Source organism: Choloepus didactylus, chromosome 16 (genome assembly GCF_015220235.1).
Source record: "Choloepus didactylus isolate mChoDid1 chromosome 16, mChoDid1.pri, whole genome shotgun sequence".
NCBI classification, from domain to species: Eukaryota; Metazoa; Chordata; class Mammalia; order Pilosa; family Megalonychidae; genus Choloepus; species Choloepus didactylus.
This window is the reverse complement of record NC_051322.1, coordinates 27,627,627-27,645,092: the sequence shown is the minus strand read 5'-3', so window position 1 is coordinate 27,645,092 and position 17,466 is coordinate 27,627,627. Positions and strand designations below refer to the sequence as shown.

The 17,466-nt window shown below is 35.1% G+C and overlaps 1 protein-coding gene across 4 annotated transcripts in view; it reads left to right on the top strand.

The window, feature by feature from the left end:
* DCC (DCC netrin 1 receptor) overlaps window positions 1-17,466 on the top strand; it is a 1,223,099-nt gene that overhangs the window by 524,144 nt on the left and 681,489 nt on the right. For all 4 annotated transcript variants that reach the window (XM_037805818.1, XM_037805817.1, XM_037805816.1 and 1 more), the window contains exon 5: window positions 715-851. In XM_037805818.1, coding sequence (XP_037661746.1) covers window positions 715-851 — 137 coding nt within the window. The remainder of the gene's footprint in view (window positions 1-714; window positions 852-17,466) is intronic.

The following is a 17,466-nucleotide window of genomic DNA, read 5'->3' as shown; positions in this document are numbered from 1 at the left end:
ATACTTAGTTGGAAACATTTTTATAAAATAGATCACATCCTAAGAAATTAACTTCATTAATTTAGGGCACTGGTTTGCACCTTCTGAACACATGTATTTTCTTTGATGACATAGGCCTGTGATCATAATTTAATCTTTATATTTCATCCAACTTAAATATTATGTATATATAATAACAATACATGTTATGGCATGACAATACCTCTGAAAATATGAAAGCATACAAGAAACTGGGTGCAGCAGTAGCACGCCAAAATGTTGTCTCTGGATATAGCTAGGTATTCTTGGTTTAGTATGAAATGTGACTTTGTACTAAGACCAATAAATTGGATGTCAAGACACAGGACATTGACTTCCCCTGTGAGCAACCCCTTCTCTGGAACTAGAGGTCCTCAAATACAAAATGAAAGGACTGGACTAGAATGTCTATAAATTTCTCTTTTGCATCAAGTTCCAAGTTTAATCTATTTAATTTCTTTGATCACTGCACAGATTCTTCCAATAGGAAGTTTATGCTAAATGAATTTTTGATCAATAAATGCAATATTATCAAAGCCCTATGGCATAAGGTTTGTTTCCAATTTTATACTTTGAGCTATACGTTTAAGATTCCTTTGTGGAGTTCATTTAAATCTCTGAGTACTTTGGTTGGTATATACATATGTTAATCAACTGTCTAATTTCAAATTTCATGAAATGCCTTATGCCTCACAGGTCCAAAAAGTATACTTTGTTGGGTGGAAGCAACTTGCTGATCTCCAATGTAACAGATGATGACAGTGGAACTTACACCTGTGTTGTCACATATAAAAACGAGAATATTAGTGCCTCCGCAGAGCTCACAGTCTTGGGTAAGTTCATGGTTCAAGACATGCTTACTTTTATACCCTTCAAAATATAACACAATGATACTTTAAATGCTTATCATTGAATTGCTTACTATTTTTATTAGTATGATATCATAAAGTTCCAGTATTCCACACATGTTCTTGCCTTTCTTTAGTTCATTTCACAGGGGTTAAATGCAACATTTGAATGCTTGCTCATTGAATTAAAGTCCAGATACATCCCTCTTTAGTCTAATTATTCCAATGATACAACTGGACCGTACCAAAAACTATTATTTGACAGATGTGTTGAATACCAAATGAGGGTCTACAAAATATCATATCCAGGGAAAATCAGTGCATAAAAAATTGATATTTGTGTAAAAATTATGCACTTGAGTGGAAAAGGCAGATGACATTTGAGATGACAGGGACTCTGACATAAATCTGAGTGTGTTGGTAAGATTGTTTTGTTAATATGGAAATACTGTTGGTGGTTTGTTGGAAGGAAACCATTAAAACCAAATACATCTGAGGAAAAATTTCATAGCAAGACTGTAATGTAAAGGAATCTAAGGAGCACGTATAGGTTCATATACTTCAAGAAAGCCAGGGTCACCAGATATTGATGCAAATTAATGATTTTATATGTGCTGGATACTCAAACAAGCATGTATTTTATCAGATAATCCAGACTTCTTTTAGCTAGTTGCATTTGAGTAATGTAGTTTGGATAAAGTACCTTAACATTTAAATTTCAATTGCTTTTTCCCATAACAACAGCAAAACAGTGTTTACCAGTAATTGGATTTTTCCTCTGGAATAAATCTTTTTGCCTTTTAATGAATCCAGGAAAAATCTCAGACTGTTTAAAAGTTATTCAGTAAAAATGAAAAGTTATGGTATGCTGATTATATCTGCCAAGCTATAGCAAAATATTATTATGCTCTCCATTTTGCTTATTGGCTTTACAGTTTATTCAGAAAACACTTTCATCTGAAGACAGAGTAATTACATACATGATGGGTTAGGCAATGGAGTTGTTTTTTGATCAAACCATAAACTTTAAACTAAGAATAGGTAAAAGACTAATTCTTTGGTTTTAGGGGTAGCTTTATTCTAACTAAAATATTAGCTGCTCTTAAAATGGCAACAGTTTAAATTTACTCATATTTTACACAGACGCTTTTTGAAAACAAAAGAAAATAGAGAACTTTCACATTTGTAATATGCAAGTAGTATAGTAACAGACTGGCTATCATAGAAATTATTTTATAATTTGTATTACTGATCATAAGGCAAATGTGATTATAGAATAAGCTGGAATTTATACTCATCATAGGTAAACTTTTACTTGCAAATAGAGGAGGTCAAATTTTATATCAAATTAGTGCACAATATTTTGACATGCAATGCTTCATTGATATCCTAATCAAATGTGTAAAAATACTGATTTCTTGTGATAAACTAAGTATATTAGCTAAGATATATGTGCAGACATACAAATATGCACACATATTGATATTCTTTTTTCTTTATAAGTTGTTTAAATTGTTACAAAGTAATCATCTGTATAATACATGTAAAACTATCCAAAGACACATAAGAAAAAATTTATAATTTCCACCACAGCAAGACTTGATTCCTTTCCCAAGGTAAATAAATGTATTAGTTTGCTCTCCCTGAAGCATTATATACCCATGTATAGTTTTGTGGTTTTGTAACAATGGGATGCTGCCTTGATTCTCCTTTATGAAGGTGATAGGCCTATATTCTGTTATTTCTATTAGAACTTTGCCAGTTTTTAATGTTTTAATTGCAAAAGAAATAGTATCAATATAATAATATTGATATATATTAACATAATGTAGCATAGTGTAATTTAATTGATAGGTAAAATAATTCCAATTGTGTATATGTTTCTGTGTGTGTAAACATTTACTGAGTACAATATGTGACATTCATTCATCAAAATATCCTTAGTTGGGGGGATCTGTAGTCGGGGCCCATTTAATAGTGGTGCTTTTGCCTTTCTAGTTCTGTACAAATTGAGAAATAAGGAAAAGAGGTGGCATAGGATGACTCAGAGGTCACCTTTATTAAAAATGAAGCTGCCATTGAGGATGCGGTGCATACCTGCATGAGACAGGTGCGGCACCTGTCACTGGCAGCAAGAATCTTAGCAGAACATCGATCCAAGGGTGGGGATTCTCCCACTGCCCGATGGCTGACAGTGATTGGCAGTATGCACTCTCTTTGGTCAGATGTGATCCCAACAGAAAAGAAGGAGAAAGGGACCCCTTTATACTTGCAATCTGATTAAGTCATTTGTGTTATTTATCTACCCTTCCCCCAGAGAGCTGTCTTGGGGGGGAGGGGGCAGTAAGGCCAGGAGTCTTACGCTGGAGGAGTCCCTGCCCACGGAAGGAAACATCAGTACCCAGGAAGAAGCATTCACCAGAACCACCCCCAACATCAGATATTACCATTATCCTCATTTTACAAATGAGGATATTTCGGTACAGAAAGATAACTAACTTTCCCAAGAAAATGCAGCTTCCAAAGGCAGGATCCAGGATTCTAATCCAGAACAGTCTGATTAAAGAGCTCCAAGCCTATGCTCTGCCACCTGCCTGATTATCTTCTGTTTTCTGAAAAAGAATAACAAATGGGGTAGGTTTATGTGATACAGATGAGATGTCCTGAAATTTCAGTTCGGTTGATAACTGGTTCTGTCATCATTTACAGCAAATAAAATATGTGGAAATACTGTAGTGATCTTGACCTGGCAAAAGTTTGGGAAGGGACATGGAAGAAAGGAAAAAACAAAAACAAAAACACCCAAACCGTTCTTTGAGTAAGATGATAAAGCAACCGGTCATACTGATATCCCATGGGAGAGGGGGCAGGTGAAAGCACACTTATTGAATATTGCTTATTCTTTAACTGTAGCTTATTGTATTTTTCAAAGTATGCTATTTATATAATCAGAAAAACAAACATGAATCTATGAAAGTTAAACATGTTTATGGCTATAAAACGAGAAGAAAAATATTGAGAAAATAAAGCTCACATGTAACCCAATGAAGTGGACCTTACAGAAACATACACACATTCAGTTTCTCCATATAAATGGTATATATGCTATATTGTAACTTTTTTCACTTAAAGATGAATCATCTGTGTGTTCTGTGCACATGTATGTGTTCTCCAGTTGCTGATTGTTGCACCATAGGGTGTTTCCAAGTTTTATTAAAACAGACACTGAGCTGATTATCCTTATATATCTTTGTCATTTATTTGCTTGTATTTAAAGGAAAAATATCTCAGAGGTACTTGTACCCTGATCAGCAGTGCAAAGTGCAACAATTTGTTCTTCCCCAAAATAATGTGTTCTACCCCTTAATTTGCCCATCTAGCAAGTTTGTAAAATAGAGAATTCCTGTTCCAATTAGAATCCCTGGGAAATTTCATTTTCTATTATAGTTTTACTGGCCATTTTCATTATCTGTTTTTGAGTTGACTATCCATCTTCTATGATCTTTATACTTTTATTGAAATATTCATCTTTATTTTATTAACTAGCAGGAACTCTTTACATAGGAAGAATAGTAACTATAACTATCTTGTGTACACTATGCATTGTTTCCTTTGTTTTTTCTTTTCCTTTTTCTTTTTTTTACATTTTGTATTTGGAATCAAGTCTTACTTTAGGGGTACTGGCTTTGTTTCCATTAGACTTATATTTTTGTTCTAAATGAGCCACACTATTTCCAAAAATATGGATATATTAAAAGCATTACTTATTTTTTAAAACTATGGGTTTTTTTTTTTTAAGTGATATTCTTGGTAAATAGGTATACATCTTAAAGGTCTCCATACTGGTTGAATAATTTATAACTATTGTAGAAGGCATGATTTAATTCAGGAGGTATTTGGAATATTGTTTTAATTATTCTATGCAAGTTTTAAAATTAAATGTTGATATTATAAAGTTATTGATACAGTATTTGATTCTGATATAAACTTAAACTCATCTTGCAGGGTTGAATTTATATGGGAAATAGAATTCATTGCTTTTTTAAAATGAAAGTATATCAAATGAAAGGAAAGAACCTCATTATCAGTGTTACCTGTATTTACTTTTCATCATTTTTGAAATACTAAGCATATTTAAATTCTTTATAAGATAAAATCTCACAAGAAATCCAAGATTGAGCTTATAAAACTTTAATAATGCATTTTATCAGACTCTTGTTTTACCTTTCAACTCCCAGCCCCTTCCTGTACTTACACTGGCTTTGAATGAAACCATGCATGAACTAACACACTTCTAAGTAGGATGTCATTTTATATACACCAGGATAAAGAGAAATGTTGTTGCTTTCCTTGACAATTTCAGAGTTAATATATATTAAATAACATTTGAAGGCCAGCATTTTACTTTGCCTTGTACTAAAATGAAGATTGAAACTTCTATAATCATTTAAAACTCTTGATTTGGCTTAGTTTGGTTTGCTAATTTGGTTTATTATTTAATAATAACCATCTATGATTTGCATTTCCCTAAAAGCTAGTGAAGATGAACATTTTTTCATGTGTTTTGTTAGGGGTGGGGAGAGTTGGTGAGCATTTGTATTTGTACTTCCTCTTCAGAAAAATACCTTTTCATATCTTTTGCCCATTTTATAATTGGGCTGTTTGTACAATTGTTGAGTTGCAGGATTTCTTTATATGTTCAGGATGTCAGTCTCTTATCAGATATATGGTTTCCAAATATTTTCCCTATTGAGTTGGCTGCGTCTTCACCTTTTTGGCAAAGTTTTTTGAGGCTTTTGATTTTGAGAAGTTCCCATTTATTTATTTTTTTCTTTTGTTCCTTGTGCTTTGGGTGTAGGGTCTAAGAAGCTACTTGCTATTACTAGGTCCTGATGATGTTTCCCTATATTATTTTCTAAGAGTTTTATTGTGCTGTCTCTTAAGTGACTGATATCCTGCATATATACAGAAATCCTACAACTCAACGACAGTAGTACAAACAGCCCAATTATAAAATGGCAAAAGATATGAAAAGACATTTTTCTGAAAAGGAAATACAAATGGCTAAGAAGCACATGAAGAAATATTCATCGTCACTAGCTATTAGGGAAATGCGAATCAAAATCACAATAAGATACCATCTCATATGGTAAGAATGGCTGCCATTAAGCAAACGGGAAACAAATGCTGGAGAGGATTTGGAGAAATTGGAACTCTTATTCATTGATTCATTGCTGGTGAGAATGAATAATGGTATATCCACTGTGGAATTCAGTTTAGCAGTTTCTCAGAAAATTAGATATCAAATTACTCTATGATCTGGCAATTCCACTTCTTGGTATATACCCAGAAGATTTGAAAGCAGTGACACAAACAGACATTTGTATACCAGTGTCATAGCAGCATTGCTCACGTTGCCAAGAGATGGAAACAATCCAAGTGTCCTTCAACAGACGGGCAGATAAACAAAATGTGATATATACATACAATGGAATACCATGCAGCAGTAAGAAGGAACACGGTCCTGAAACATATGACAACATGGATGAACCTTGAAGACATAATGCCGAGTGAAATAAATCAGACACAAAAGGAGAGATATTGTATGTTACCACTTCTGTGAACTCCCTGAACAATGTAAAATCAGTGTCTTATAAGGTAGAATATTGGGGACCTAGTAATAGATAGAAGCTAGTTGGGGGAGGTGGTGGCAGAATGATAATCTATTATGAACAGATATGTTAATGATGGTGAATAAACAGGTATGGGAATGGATATGGGGTGATCATTGTTTGTTAATGGGATTATAAGTATCAGAGCTGTATTGAAGGTAAATAGGATTTAAAGGGTTGTTTAAAAGTTTGTATCCCTCAGATCAGCACTACAAATATAGAAAGGTGCTTGCATGATATACTTCTAAGGTATGACACTAGTACAGAGAGTTCACAACAGAATGGTATATGGGAAAAATCTACCTATTGCATACCTGAGACTATAATAGGAATACCATAGTAGTACCACACAAAAACTAGGGACAAATGTTTAAGGACTGAAGAGAGCTACGAGGTGTTTTGGGTCATAAGAATTGTTTAAAATGGAGAGTGATGAGGATTGTACACTAAGTGGTGATAATTTGAGATATGGATGGATTATTGTGGACAGAACATATGCTGTGGACTTAGGAACCCCTTACTTTATAAATCAAACCCTCAATCTTGAGGCTTGCTCTTCTGAAACTTATGGTTGTAAAGGGGAAGCTAAGCCCACCTGCAATTATGCCTAGGAATCACCTCCAGGGAACCTCTTTTGTTGCTCAAACATGGACTATCTCTCTCTAAGCCCGACACTGCAAATAAATTCATCACCCTTCCCCCAATGTGGGACAGGGCCCCCCACAATGACTGTGTGTTTCTGGCAACATGGAACACAGATTCCAGGAATGAGCCTGAACCTGGCATCGAGGGGTTGTGAATGCCTTTTTGACTAAAAGGGGGAAAATAAGGCAACAAAATAAGGTTTCAGTGGCTAAGAGAATTCAAATAGAATCAAGAAGCTGTCCTGGGGGTTACTCTTATGCAAGTTTCAGTTAGAATACCAAATGGCCACAGTATTATAAGCCCAAGTCAATGACAGTCCCCAAAATGCTAAAAACAAACAACGAAAAAAAAACCTCAACACATATATGATGACATTTTGAACTAGAATAGCTATCAGTACAGTATTGGGGGTATCTTTTGGGCTCATGTGCTATACTAAGCTCTGTGAAGGGAAAAAATGGGAGTGTAATTATAAACTCACACAGTCAATTGCCCTAATGCCTTCGAAGTCAGATTTTTTACACATTGCATGTAAACATGGAATCTTTGAAGATATGAAGAGTTGAGTCTCTGCTGTCACAGAAGAAAGGGTCTAAAATGGGGGTGGGGGGCCACAAAGGTCTTCAAGAATAGGATGCATTGGAATACTCTGAATACTGTTGCCCAGCTTATATTTTGTTTAAATCATTAGTGTCATAATTATTTTTTACAGAACGAATTTTTTTAAAAAAAGAACTAAAGAATGGCATTCTATCCATTCTTATATTTAAAATGTCCATTGAAATAATGTTATCCAGCTTTCTGGATCAAGAATTAAAATCACTATTTCTGAACATATATCTGCTTTTTCTTCCCTCCACCCATTCCCACCCTCCATGCTCTACCTCTCCATATGCACAGTGAGACAACCCTCACTAAATGTGGTGATTTACCACTACCTGAGGTCTAGATTGATTCAGTATCTGCATCAAAGCAGAAATGCATACTTTAAAAAGTATTTGATCTTTAACCAATAAAGTGCCTGACCTTGGACAAGTTCTGTGCACTGTCTATGCAAAGGAAAGGAAGGGAGATGGAAAGTTCACTTGGGAAGAGCTATGCAGTCGAAGCCATTAGATCTAACATCAGTGAGAACATTAAAATACTTTTGAATTTTCCAGAAAGGATTCTGGAAATCCATTTAAAATATTCTGTCCCTATATAAGCAATACAGTATTAAAAGCTTATTTTTTCTGGATATATTTTCTTATTCATCTGCCTTATCAAAATTGCCTTATCAAAATGTGGGCAAATACTGGCTTTGAAGAATACAAATATGTCTGCTAGGTCAGCCCTTTGCACAAAATTGAAAACTTGAAATCCAAGAAAAAAACTCTGAGAAGTAGCCCACTAAAGAAGGTATTGCACATGCCGGAGTCTTCTCTCTAAGTAACAGAGACCCATGGTCATTCTCTAGGAACCTGTTAAGTAAGGCTGTCTCTACACACCTGAACTTGCCCACCTTACACAGAAATGTCCCTAAAGCCTGATGGCAATGGATCCAAGATATTAAATTGTGTTATCTTCCAAACCCCTTCCCATGTTCTTTCAAATGCATGTGGTTATCTAAACCGTTAAGTAATGCACTGATCCTGGAAATAGTTTGATAATAGACCAAGATATTCAGAAAAGTTTAGAAAAAGGATCTTAAAAGAACAGGTTAAGATACATAGGGGAAGTAAAAACCATTGTTAAAAACTGTCATTTTGTAATGTAGTGGGATGGAAATGTCCACATTAATGGCTGTTTTTTTGCTGGACATGCTTTTGAATAATAAAAAACTATGGCTGGATATATAGTGAGATGACTAATCACAATTTCTAGTCCCAGATGTACAATGGGAGCACAGCCTTAGTAGTTAGTAAACCAAAAACCAACTGTTGAGTGCCTCATGTGTACCAAGCACCCTGCCTCATAGTCTTTGAGTATAGAAAGGAAAGTATGGTGTAGAGCTGAGCCTTGAGGACTCGGGTAAACAGACAAGAAGCAGGCAGTTATTAAAATGCCAAAGTACTGCTGAAAAGAGGAGACGAGGGACCCTGAATAAAGAGTGTAGCAAAGATGAGAGAATGGGAGATGAGAGGTGGTGGGGGGCAAGGGGATAACATTCTAGGTGGAGGGAAGTGAAGGTCTGGAGACAAGCAGGGATGGGGAAAGGGAAGAGGTTTGATGTGCCTGAAGAATGTGGGTACCGAGGGCATCTGAAGCTGGACTGGGAAATAGGCTGAGTCCTGATTGTTTTGCTAATGTGGTTAGATTTTATCTTGAGGGCACTGGGAAACATGGAAAGGTTTTTGAATTGTGGCTTGCTAGCTGTTTAATCTTAGGCAGTTATGTAACCCTCTAATCCTCCATCTGTTTCTTCATTTGTAAAAGAATGATAGTTACTTCCTCACAGGATTTGGTGGCTGCTTGGGAATGAGAATTGGGAGAAAAGGATTCTAGAATACCATGTTCAAGTCACAGCTTTAGGAGCTCTAGGAAATAAGGAAATATAAAATACTCCACCAGTCCTTGTGTGAAGCCTAAAGCCTAGTTGCAAAGATTAAACAAAGATTAAAACAAAATAAAACAAAAATGTGGTAAATGTTAAAACATCTCATGTACTCTCTCCATATTTAATTTTCTTCATTTATAAAATCCATAGCAACAACTTCATTTATAAAATGCATAGCAACAACACAGCTCTCATGAATTGTGGAGGAATCAATATAATGATGTTCTAATGATACACAAAAAATTTCCTTAGCAATTATCTCTAGAAACATAGAGAAAAATTAGCTTGGTTTGTGGAATACGGATGGCATCCAAATTTATGAAGCATTTTGTTTGCTCTACAGCCTGCTGTTCATGCTTTCTTCCCAACTAGGTTGTGAGAAGTTTAAAAACAGAAGCCATGTCTTCTGCATCATGGTCAGTCAAAATCTTGGACCATTTTTTTGCTTAATATAAGAAATAAAATTAAATATTCATACTAAATAAGTTGTCTAACTTTCTATCAAAATATTTTATAAGATCTCGAGGGAGAGTCATATTTTTCTCCTGGGCCACAGAAAGACTAGTTGTTCTATGTAAGTTACTGTTAAAAAGATTCTTTGATCAGTTTTATAGAGAAATGAGCTACAATGGAGAAGTGTATCTTCTACATTACTTATATATTTACATGAATAGCCATCTGAAATTCCCAGGAATGCTGCTGGAATGCAATACACCAGAAATGGATTGGCTTTTATAAAGGGGGTTTATTTGGTTACAAAGTTACAGTCTTAAGGCCATAAAGTGTCCAAGGTAAGTCATCAACAATTGGTTACCTTCACTGGAGGATGGCCAATGGTGTCCAGAAAACCTCTGTTAGCTGGGAAGGTACGTTTTGGTGACTGCTCCAGAGTTCTGGTTTCAAAATGGCTTTCTCCCAGGATGTTCTTCTCTAGGCTGCAGTTCCTCAAAAATCTCACTCTTAGTTGCTCTTGGGGTGTTTGTCCTCTCTTAGCTTCTCCAGAACAAGAGTCTACTTTAAATGGCCATCTTCTTCAAACTATCTCTCATCTGCAGCTACTCTCTCAGCTTCTGTGCATTCTCAAAGTGTTCCTCTTGGCTGTAGCAAGCTCACTCCTTCTGCCTGAGCTTATATAGGGCTCTAGTAAACTAATCAAGGCCCATGCCAAATGGGCAGGGCCACACCTCCATGGAAATTATCCAATGAAAGATCTCCCCCACAGTTGAGTGATCACATTTCCACAGAAACATCCAATTGAAAGCCTCCAACCCAATCAACACCAATACATTTCCTGCCCACACAAGACTGCATCAAAGATAATGGTGTTTTGGGGGATGTAATACATCCAAACCAGCACAAATAGTAATGGATCAAAATCAATTCTTTATTTACATAGTAGATTAATTGTAGGTTCTGTGATCCTTATAAATTTCATGTTCCTTTGTCTTGTTTTTTTTTCTTCCATATCATCATCATATCTTTATTTAATAATTACTAAGCACTGTTTGTATTTTTAGGTCCAGTAATTATAAAAATATTCCCCAATTTCAATAGTAAAACTAACATGAAATATGAAAATTTTTTTTCTTTTTAAAATAAATTCTAAGATAAGCTCTATAAATTCAATTTACTATACAGAAGGAAGTTAACTGTCACAAAGCATCAACTCTCAGATGTATCTAGTTATGGAAGGGAACATGATGATTCCAAATTGAAATGGCTTTGTAGACTTTTATTTTTTCCATTTGCTTTAATTTTATTTTTTTTTTTTATTGATGTATATGTGATATTACTTGCTATTTTCTGAGCAACTACAATTTGTCAAGTTGAGAACTGGCCCTTCCATTTTTTTGGATAGTAAGTGGCACATCCCTCTAAAATTCAGTTGCCTCCTTTATAAGCTTGCTGATGGATCATCCATATTTGATTTTACGGCTAGGCTCTTTGCCATAAATGGGGAATTGTTATCATAAAATATATTAAGATAATATTAATCCTTCCATTAAAATGTATAACTCTTTGGTTGAATGGAGTTCTGAATTTACAACTTCACTATCTCTGCTTAAGTAGCAGAACTTAACTTTCATGAGTATCTATAATTGGCCTTTATTAGCAGTGATCCCCTCACCCATATGCATTTAATGATCCTAGCCATAAAAATAGTGCCTTAGGTAGGTTTATATTGATTGTCCTTCTTAATGTAATTACCAGAAGGATCATATTGAAATTAGTTATGATCCCAATTGTAGAACAGAAGTTCATAATGTCAGAATTAAGAAAAATATTTCAGAATCATCTATTAGCTGCTTCTCCCCATCTCTGTGTAGTTTTTTTATCTTAGTTATTTTCCTCAACTGAGATCATGGCTATCATAAGAGTGTGCAAAAGTTCTGTCCAGAAGAATGTTTATAAGATTCCATTCAGTATATTTTTGTATTAGCTGTGAGATCAGGCTATTGGGAATAAAATGATTTGGGAATAAACTGCGGTAAATGTTAAAACGTTTAAGAAACAGTTGCCAGTTATGCCTGGCTGTAGAAATAATAGTTGGATTGGTGGGAGGGTTTGTTTATTTGTTACACAAATATTTATTGAGGGCATACCATATACTGTGGACTGGATTTCTGCTCCTTTCTCCTTCCATTGGAGAAAACAATTTGGACAGTGTTTTTGCATTTATCCTTGAGACGGTTATGAATCTAATTGTTTCTTTCTCAGATAGATGAGGGAGGAAGCAGAGGCCCCAGAGGGAAAGGCAAAGGCTAGGTACCAATTCAGAGCATTAAAAAGGCAATCGAAGGCTATGATTTTAATTAGCCCTAACAGTCTAAGCAAGGTGAATTGACCATCTGTGGCTTAGAAGGAGGAAAACTGCTGACAGTGGTAGAAAGCTACCCAAAAGGGCATTTCATGCCAAAGTTATCCTGAAGTTCCAGAACTACACGTTAGCCCAGAAAAGTTTGACTCCATGATAGGACACAAACTAAATTAGGCAGAAGTGTTTTAATCAAAGTCAGCAGGAGTCAGAGTAAGCTGTGCTTGCCAATTTCTAAGGATTAGGAAAAAAACATGACATTTCTTCATATACTTTCTTTCAAGGATTGCTTTCCTCATTTATAATTCAATATTGCTAGGTATAATCATGTAAGGAATTTAAAATTGTTAGATGTAGTCTCATCTTTATTATAAATCTGGTATATTTAAGGAGGGAATCACCAGAGTATGCTGTGTATCCTGAAATTCATACCCTAAGTCCAAGTTTCCTACCACCACTTGGTGGCAGTGTACCTAATGGCAAGCAATACCAACTTGGAAACATAAGATTTAAAATGGTGGACATTAAAACAGTTTGAGTTTCTATCCATGCAATAGTTGATGCATTTATTTATTTATTTATCCAATAAATGAGTATTGAAAATGCAATAATTTTCTTGGCCTAATTTTTTAACAGCTTTATTGAGATGTAATTTACATAGCGTACAATTCACACAATTAAAAAAGTATAGAGTGGTTTAAAGTGTACAATGGTTTTCAGTATAATCACAGATACGGGTGACTATCATCACAGTCAATTTTAGAATACATTTATCAACTAAAAAAGAAATACTGCACCTTTTAACTATCACCCCCTGAATTCCACCCCCACCCACCAGCCCTAAGAAACCACCAATCTACTTTCTGCCTCTATTCTACCCCTATTCTGGACATTTCATTTGAAATGGAATCATGTAATATGTGGTCTTTGTGACTGACTTCTTTGACTTATCATAATATTTTTGAAGGCTCATCCGTGTTGTAGCATGTATCTGTACTTCATTCTTTTTTATGCTTGAATATTATTCCATTATATGGGTATACTACTTTTGTTTATCCATCATGAGTTGATGGACATTTGTTTCCACCTTTTCACTATTATGAATAATGCTGCTATAAAAATAAACATACAAGTTTTTCATGGGCATATGAGTATATACCCAAGAGCTGGGCCTATGTTTAATCATTTGAGGAGCTGCCAAACTAATTTCCTAAGCAGTGACACAAGTTTGCATTCTCACCAGCAGTGTATAATGGTTCTGATTTCTCCATATGCCTGCCAACATTTGTTATTATCTGTTTGTTTGATTTTCCCCCATCATAGCCATCCTAGTAGATGTGAGATGGTATCTCATTATAGTTTTGATTTTCATTTCCCCAATGATAATGATGTTGAGCATCTTTTTCATGTGTCTATTGGCCATTTGTATATCTTCCTTGAAAAGATGTCTACTCAATTCTTTTGCCTGTTTTCATGTTGTTGCTGATGACCCCCATTAGCTTTTTTAAAGTATGCAATCCATGGCTCACAGCATCATCATATAGTTGTGCATTCATCACCACAATCAATTTTCAAACATTTTCATTACTCCAAAATAAAGAAAAAAATATTTAAAAAATTAAAAAAGGAATAAAAAAGAACACCCAAACCATCCCATACTCCTTGTCCCCCTCTATTATTTATATATTTTTGTCATTATTTTATTACTCATCTACCACACACTGGATAAAGGGAGTGTCAGTCACCAGGCTTTTACTATCACACAGTCACACAATAAAAGCTACACAGTTATACAGATATCCTCAAGAATGAAGTCTTCTGGATTATCATTCAACAGATTCATGTATTTCCTTCTGGCTATCTAATACACTAGAAACTAAAAAGGAATATCTATATAATATATAAGAATAGCCTCCAGATTGACCTTGTGACTCTATTTGAGATCTCTCAGCCATGATGCTTTATTTTGTTTCACTTCTTTCCCCCCTTTTGGTCAAGATGGCACTCTCAATCCCATGATGCCAGAGCCAGGCTCATTTCTGGGAGTCCTGTCCCTCATTGCCAGGGAGACTTATACCCCTGGGAGTCATGTCCCATGTAGTGGGGAGGGTAGTGAGTTTATTTGCAGATTGGCTGAGAGAAAGAGGCACATTTGAGCAACAAAACTTCTCTGGTGGTGACTCTTAGCATAATTATTAGTAGGCTTACTTCTTTTTTGCAAAAGTAAGTTTCACAAGGGTAAGTCCCAAAATCGGGGGGCTTGACTTATTAAAATGGATTCCCTGATGTTGGCAGAATATCAGAAATTCCCCAGGTGAGGAAGTTTAATATTTGTACATTTTTCCCTTGTCCCTCAAGGGGACTTATATTTGCCCATTTTTTTAAATTGGTTTATTATTGAGTTCTAATGGCCTCATTCTTTAATAGGTATATGTGTGTCGAGTGAGGTATACCACTTTCACAGGAACTGGTTAGATGGGATGCTGCATGGAGGTAGCATGGGGTCATTGGATCCCTGAGTGAAGATGAATTAGGTCACAAATGATGTTTTTTGTGCTTTGTTCTCTTGAGTTGGCCCTGTGTCATGCATGTACTCTGCTCCTTGATTGTTAGATCTAATACTACATTCCCTTCTGTAATTCACTCTTAATTCGTTTATTAACACTTAAAGCATGGTTAAGCATTTTCCATAGAAATTCCTACAAGTTGTAATAACACATGACCCCAACTGGTTTCTCAAGGGGAAGAGTTGTAGCTAAGTCATGTTCATGTCCCCAGAATCATGCATACTATTTAGCATGAATTAAGCATTTAAGAAATGAATATTTTTCTCTCTCAGAATTGAATTTGAGTTTCATCCTGCATGTTGAATTACAGTGTATGGAAAAAAAAAGTTGCATTTCATTCCTGTGGTCCTTCTGGGGACAAAACATAATCTTTGCACACAATCCTCAAACTACCAGTCTCCTTTCTCATTTCATCCATAGTCTAAGTACAGAAATGCTGTTATTATGCATCAAGTTTTAACTGCACTGCAATTAAGACATGATAAAATATTGTAAATTACAATAAAAATAGTTGGGTAGTTCTTATGAAGTGCATTTGGGACAAAATTTTTGTATGAGCAGAATTGGGAAAGTTACAGATTCTGAATTGTTCCTTTTGTCAACTATACAATCAAGAGAGACGTCCAGTAGAAATAAGGGCTAAAAATTCTTGTTCACCCACATTGTCAGAACTGTATTCTTTGTTAGGTATTCTAACAAAAATGTGAAAAGAAAAGGCAAAATAAAGAAAAACAAAAAAACCGTCTATGATTACCTGAGTTTGGGAAATACTGAGTTAACATTAAGTTAAACAGGATGCATACTACTCAGATAGGCTAATGTTTGGGAAATGCTGTTGTGTGTAATTTGCAAGGACTGTAGAGTTAAAACCTATTTTTTTCTATGGGTGGAGACTAAAGGAGTGATATAGGTGAAAAATTCCCTAATATCAACAGTAAAGCTACACCATTTTGGGTTATACATGATTGCAACTTACTTATAAACATTTCTATGAGACTTCCTAACCAATCAACAGGGGATTTTTACCACTTTTAATGACTATAACAGATTTTATATTCTTGCAGTTCAGACCCATAACACATTCTGTAAGAAGCAACATGATGTCATTTTAATCACAGCACAGTGCTTCCCTCCTGCTAAGAAAAATAAATGTGATACTTGTGCGTTTGCATCCACTGCTTTTTTTAAAGGACCAGCAAAGAAAATAATTAGCCTGAGTGATTAAATTATATAATTCAGTTTTCCCTTGGTATGTTCTTGCTGACATTCAAAAAGTAGTTAGTGAATCCAACTGCCGAATGTTCGGTAATAACACTTTATCACCAATTTACAATGTATGAAAACAAAGGAAGTTTTAAATGGGCTGGTGTGTGCACACACTCATGATTTTAAAGGATGATTAGCGAGATAGAAGTGGGGATTGTACAAGTAATACTGTGTTCCTCCTTTAGAATTAAGACTACACTGGGTATTGTGTAGATATATGCAGGAAGGTAGAGTGAAAGGAGAGACATTTCCCATTTTTATTTTAAAAATAAGAATAAAACACTAATAAATAAAATTCTGGCCGCAGAAAGATGATGTCAGTGGGTGAGTCTGTCTCATTCCTCTTTGCTGAGGTCGTGTTAACAGAAGAACAAGTCAGCGCTCATTTTTCCATTTCCGTGGCAAGACCCTGTTTCTCTTCTTTATAGTTGAACACTTCATAGACACTTTTTGGTTATCAGTATCTCCCCTGAAAGCCTGGAGCATATGCATGATTCTGATTCTTGTTTTTCATTTTTCCACACCTCGTCTTTCCGCCACCTTATTCAGCTCTCCCTCTCTCCAACCCGCTCCAGCTTACACTTGAGCATGTTTCTGGATGAGGAGCCATGAACACATCACTGTCTCTCTAAACATCATTTGTACAATGGGCCAATGACACCTAACTGTTATAAAGATTAGGCTAAGCAAAATCAAATTTATTCAGTGCAGCACTGTGCCTGGAATAGAGCAGATATATAAGAAGTATCATCATTTTCATTATTAATACAAGGTATCCCTGAGCCCACATTCTTCCAATACGTTTAATGGAACAGTGGGTAGGGCTATAAAACAAATGATGTTAGAAATAAAAGGCAGTGTTCATAGAAATAATGTAGAATTAGAAAACTAAATTATTTTCATGAATGTAACAGAACTAAAATGCTAAAACAAGATTAAAATAATGCAAAAAGTCTATAGAATAAACCTGTTTTTAATAAAGAAGCAAAAATCATAATTACTGGTAAACTGAAAGTCAAAGTATGTTAATACGTTCATATTGTTATGGTTTTTTGAATGCCTATCTTGAACAAAAAGTCAACCTAATTGATTGGCTATT